Genomic DNA, 6,054 nt, shown 5'->3' on the forward strand with positions numbered 1-6,054 from the left:
GTTGTAGCCTAAGCAAACTGTTTAGTAGGATTTGCTACCCAGAAAGTTTTATGCCATCAGGAACATTATACAAAGAAGCTAGCGCTAACCGTGGTTAACGCTAGTTACAATCTCATTACCCAAAAAGCAGCTAATGTTGCTACCATTAAGCAAAACAAACATAGTTGAGCGGAAATTATTTTTTAATCAATTGCTAGCAAGCTGGACATTAGCATTAGCCCCGTAGCTACAGACAAACGGCGTCACAATCATTTAGCAATTGTTAAACAATATTTTTTACACACTTGTATGTTTCTTTATAAATAAAATAAGTTTCATAACTAACACTAATTTCCCTGCATTAAAAATGTCTTCAGATGTTTTTGTGTTGTCTCATGATTGCGTAATTACAGAAAGCCATTTTTCTTCCAGATCTTTCCTCGCATAACTTCAGATTAAATAAAACCTAATTAGTGTACACCTGAAAGCCTCATTCCTGTGGGGTAATGATTACACGAACAACTGACAGCTTATAAATGATGCTGTTAGTGCGTCTTGTCCTGCGGCGGTTTCTGTCATCAGACTTGTTCTTCTGCGCATATTACGTAAGTATCTATGGTTGCTATACAGGCTGTCTGTTTGTCCTGAAACATTTTTTTTTTACAAGGTGGGTTGGCGCTTTCTGCGTCAGCATCCTCTTATAGGGCTGCTCCGCCGTGCCTGTCACACAGCACACTGAGCCCGGCAGCCCGCACTGCTTTATAAAGCGCTAAATTTACCAAACTTTACGTTGTTTCCTGAGCTCTCACAATTGGCCAGGCGATCTCCGCTTGGAGAGTTATAAGGTCGGGGAGGACCTCCTACCACTTTTAAACTTGTGTTCATGTGTTTGAAGCGCAGCTGTGGAGAGAGGGGGACACCGTGAAAGTACCTTAAACTCTGGCGCGGCTGCCGCTCCGCTTAACTTTAACCAAAAATAATAAGTTTTAGTGTTATTTCACCCTAAACGATGGCCTTGTCAGGAGTGATGCTGCCCTCATTTTCGACGTTCTCGAACCAAAGAGAAAAAAGCTGGGAAAATGTAAGTTTTCACTCATTTTGCAAGATGTTTTTAAATACTTAAACTACTTTTTTATGCGCTAAAGAAGCAAGAAATGCGAGATTTAACTTGTAAAAATGTATTTCTAATGTCTAATTCTTATTTTATTTTTTTCCCCCGCAGAGGTGGAAAGGAGACATGGACAAACTCCCACCTACAAGTTGCTCCATGCTTGAACTGGTACAAACCCTGGACTGTCAGAGCAAAAAGGACGACGAGGATCTGAGCGATTTCTTGGATCTGGATTTTATTCTCTCCAACACAACCGGATCAGACAGCACGGTGGAATACGTTGGCACAGCTGATCCCAACATGTACACAACAACCGGGAACTCCGTGCCGCAGTATCCCGCCGAGGACCACCGCTCTCCGCCTCCTCCCTACGGTGCCAGCCTCATGACGGAGCTGCTCCGCTCCGATGGACCCGCCGGCTACGGCGTAACGCGCAACCCCGGCGTTCAGGGGAGATTTTTCGTCAACACGGCGCCGTTCCCCCGCCCGGACAACATCAAAATAGAGCCAGCCATGGACAGCTACGGCCCCGTTATGGGCATGGTCCCTCAGAGCTGCAACAAGATCAAGCAAGAGGGCAACGTTTCGTGCATGATGTCCTTCGAGCAGCCCCGGGTGGCCATCTCCCCGCGGGCGGCCAGCAGCATGACCCCGCCGCTGAGCCCCGACGACCAGCAAGCCACGGACTGCCAGGCTCAGCTGTGCTTCCAGCAGAAATACCACACGGCGGCGTCCTTCCAGCACCACCCGCAGGCCCCGCAGATGCAGATGCCCTACCACGCTCCGCACCCCGGCTTCGGGATGTACGACGAGGGTCTCAGCCTGCAGCCCGCGGGCGCGCAGAGGGTGATGCTCACGCCGCCGTCGTCCCCGCTGGAGCTGCTGGAGTCCAAGCCCAAGAGAGGGAGGCGTACGTGGCCGCGGAAGCGTACGGCGACGCACACCTGCACGTTTGCCGGCTGCGGTAAAACCTACACCAAGAGCTCACACCTGAAGGCACATCTGCGAACTCACACTGGTACGTTTCCTCTCCCTCTCCTCCTCATCACTTTACAGCTTTTGTGCGCAAATTACGCACGATGATCCAAACATAAAACTCCTACTAATAGCACTCCTCTTGTTTTTCTTCCACGCAGGTGAGAAGCCATACCACTGCAGCTGGGAAGGCTGCGGGTGGAAGTTCGCCCGCTCCGACGAGCTGACCCGTCATTTCCGTAAACACACCGGACACAGACCCTTCCAGTGCCACCTGTGCGAGCGCGCCTTCTCCAGGTCTGACCATTTGGCGCTTCACATGAAGAGACACATGTGAAGGAGCTCAGCAGAGGACTTTGGGGTGTTCACAAAGGGGGGATTGTATTATTTTGTATTGTGATTCAGCTGTATTTTTATTTAAAATGCTCTCCATGTGGCCAAATTCAGTTTTTTTTATATAAATACATATAAAATATTGAATTAAAACATTTTAGTGTATGTTTTTTTTCTAATAATGTAGCTGGTACTACTTTGGTTGTATAAAGAAAGCTTTAGAAAAGCTTTGTTTGCTTAAGAGCAGGCAGACCAAGAAGGGGCTGGCCCTGTATATACTACTCTTCCTTGACAGAACTGGAACGCTGTGTTTGACACAAAAGTGCCTTTCTATGACTGTGCTACTGTAAAACTCTTTGTAACAGAACGACGTGGCCAAAAAATGTAAGTGTTCTTGTTGACAGGGGTAATATGCACATACAGTTGCCTAACAAGCGCAGAGACAATGTTTTATTTAAACTGCCTCATGTGTCTGAACTGCCTTTTTTGACTTATTTTAATCCTATTTGGAATTTATTTTCTTCTTCTCTGTGTGAAACTCTTGGATCCAGCCCCTCTGTACACTATCAGGGCTTGACGTCCTGTGCATTATTTTTTACTTAAATTTATATAAATAAGTACAAGGATTTTATACTGTAAAAAATGTGTATTTATTGTAAATATTAAAAAGAACAGATTTGAAAAAAATAATTCTCTGACTGGTGAACTTAGTCATTTCAGATCCACCTTGCTCACTCGTTTTTGATTAACCACATCCACCCACTCAATACGGTTTCACAACTGTGCTTGAAAATAGGCGCACCCAGCAGAGCTGCAGGTTACCCTGTCACCCACATAAGTAAATACACGGCTCGCCATAGAAGATGCTGACTTTTAAAACTGGAGGGCAACTCGATTTCCAGTGATGTTTTGCAGCTGCAAGACAGAGAAGGGTAGCCGCTTGTGGGCTTAGCCTATAAATACAAACACTCCATTTTCATAATTACAGAGTGAGGCCAGGAGCCGTCTGGACAGAGGGGCACAGCAAACCCTCATCAGGGAGCCCTTAGACTCCCTTTCAGATGGGTAGAAATTATAGTAGGACATCAAAGCGCCTTAATACTACAATTACACACAGTCGCTCTGCACTACAGTTTCAAAGTATCCAGGTCCAGGCTTCATATTATACATACGGTGTCAGTGAGCATTTGTATCTCCTGCATGAAGGCCTGCATTGAGAGCGCGTATCAAAGCCAGATGGCAGCTGTGAGAAGATAGATGACTGCTTTCAAAGCTTCTTCACCTGAAATTCAATGTAAGAAAAGCCCCAAAAACAGCATTTCAAACAAGTAATATGAAACGTTTCCATCGACATGTAAAAATTTACAATATATATATTTATATATATATATATATATTTTTTTTTTTTTTTAAAAGGGGAAGTGCCTACTAGGTCAAAAATATCTACAGTGAAAGATGCAAATGTATCACTCTCATTTCACTTTTTTAGTTCCAATTTTATTGCATAAACTCTGAAATAGAAATAAATATCTTAAGTAACTTGCAACAGGTGGAGAGTAAATAAAATCAATTTCTTCAGATCATCTCACTGCAGTTTTACTGCTGCTTGACAAACATCCATAAAAATACAGAGAAAAGGAGAGAAGTTGACACACTGGACACTCATTGTGGGTGTAAATATATTGAATTGAAGGTTTTATTTTATTTTATTTTAGAACATAAAAACACTAATGAGTTTTAAAAACAAGATTTGGGTGCAGAAGCTTGAATTTATTGTGGATTCTCTCTGATCTAATCAGGTATACATGCAGAATTAAATCCCCCAACTAATGTTTGCTTAAGTATTCCTTACTGTCTGCACAGTGCAGCTTTGCAGCAGGAAGGTTCTGGGTTTGACTCTCTCTGGATGTTTTCCCAGCTCTCTCTGGGTACTCTGGCTTCCTCCCACAATCAAATGCACAATAGGTTAAAGGTCAAAATTGTCTCTAGGAATGAGAGTTTGCACATGGTTCATCTTATGTGTCTCTGGTTCATCCTATATTGAGTCTTGTCCAAATGTCGCTTCAAATTAGATATCCAAACAGTCAAAAACCCCAGAAAAACAAACAAAAAAAAATCTGACCTTCTTTTCATCAGAATTTGATTAATTTAGATTTAAATTATTGAGATCAGCAGACACAGGAGAAGTGACTTGACTGACATATTACTCCATCCTTGGTGCACAAAGGAGCATAACCGCAGATCCTTACTTTAAACCATCACTGCTCCCAATAAACTCAGTCTGAGTTTACATTCCTTCTGTAACTTGTACAAAATTTTTAAAAATAAATTCTGTTGCTGTTTTCTGTGCACAAATAGACACTTATTCTACATTCTGAAAAGCCATAGTCAGTTGAAGATTTCTTTGGATTTGAATTTGCTACTTTAATTAGTGGTGCACCGATTGTAGTTTTCTGACTGATCACCTGCCAATTCTGATTTTTTTTTGTTTAAAATGTTGCTAAATATAGAAAGAAAGTTGCTGAGTTGGCAACTGTTGTCAACTTGAAAGATGCAGACATGACCCGGTGGATCGACATGTCAGTCTCTCTCATGGCGGCAAAAAACTGTTTTATCAGAATGAAAAAGGAAAAACTAAAAATATAAAAACCATGAAATTCAAGCCAGTGATGAGAGCATGCAAACTTGTGGGCGACACCTTCACTGTAAAAATAATTTTAGTTTTTACAGTGAAAGCACTGGAGAAAAACTCGATTAGGTTCAGTAAAGAATGTGCTAATATGAAGTCATGGCAGCTTTTTAAATGTTATTTAAAAAAATACAGATAAAGGACAACTATAAAAAATAAGCTTAATATAGATACAGCTGGTTGTTTATTTGGCCTCAAGACAAATTAATATTTTCTCATTATTCATCCACTTTGTTACATCATGAAATGTGCAACATCATTTCATGAAAGTTTACAGTGACTTCAAGCTACTTCTTCCAATTCCAGGTTAAAAATATTAATGCATCCTTAAAAACAAACTAAATGTATTTTTAAAAGCCTTTCTTGATCATTTATTTTCTGTAACAATAAAGAAAGTTTCTTTTCAAACTTATTTTTCTCTGATGAATTTCACCGCTCTTTTTAAACATTTCATCTTTGATTTCACTTGAGTTTTTTTTTATTGTTATTCTCTGTGATTAAATGTGCGTAGCTCTTTGAGATTTGTTAGTGAAAAGTGTTACAAATTAAATTCATTATTATTATGTTGGAGTACCCCTGTTAGTCTTGATACTTTTGTTCAAATTTATTTGGTCGAGGTGTTGCATGTTTGGACCATCGAGCAGCTAGAAAGATTTTTTTTATTTCTAGACAACTGACATGTCGCCATGGCAACAAGGTATTGTTTTTGCAGCTGTAAAAGCTCAAATTATACCCGAACTGTCGTCTCTCTGCTTAGTTTTCTAACCGTACAGACAGAAACCTTTTTAAAGAGGCGCAGCAAAAGCAAATGAGGTGGACTAGCAGAGCTCCACAGTAAATTATGGAGTCATCCTGGACATGTTACTGTGGAATATCGTCTCTGCTGCCCGGATATTGAGATGTTAGCGTTTCATTACTGTCTTACAGCAACAGTCTTCAGTCAGAGGCCTCTTCAGAGTCACCGCAT

The 6,054-nt window shown here is 41.3% G+C and overlaps 1 protein-coding gene across 1 annotated transcript; it reads left to right on the top strand.

Moving 5' to 3' along the window:
- Positions 1-689: 689 nt before the first annotated feature.
- klf2b (Kruppel like factor 2b) lies at positions 690-3,088 on the top strand. The gene is made up of 3 exons (XM_014981806.2): positions 690-1,060; positions 1,202-2,108; positions 2,227-3,088. The coding sequence occupies exons 1-3, from the start codon at positions 989-991 to the stop codon at positions 2,400-2,402; spliced, it is 1,155 nt and encodes a 384-aa protein (XP_014837292.2). The 5' UTR covers positions 690-988; the 3' UTR covers positions 2,403-3,088.
- Positions 3,089-6,054: the final 2,966 nt, after the last annotated feature.

Source organism: Poecilia mexicana, unplaced genomic scaffold (assembly GCF_051168715.1).
Source record: "Poecilia mexicana isolate PSO_F unplaced genomic scaffold, ASM5116871v1 scaffold_17, whole genome shotgun sequence".
In the NCBI taxonomy this organism is placed as follows: Eukaryota; Metazoa; Chordata; class Actinopteri; order Cyprinodontiformes; family Poeciliidae; genus Poecilia; species Poecilia mexicana.

Coding starts and splice junctions, on each gene's coding strand:
- klf2b (XM_014981806.2), top strand. CDS start 989: ATGGCCTTGTCAGGAGTGATGCTGCCCTCATTTTCGACGTTCTCGAAC. Junction 1,061..1,201: donor GAGAAAAAAGCTGGGAAAAT/GTAAGTTTTCAC, acceptor TTTCCCCCGCAG/AGGTGGAAAGGAGACATGGA. Junction 2,109..2,226: donor ACATCTGCGAACTCACACTG/GTACGTTTCCTC, acceptor TCTTCCACGCAG/GTGAGAAGCCATACCACTGC.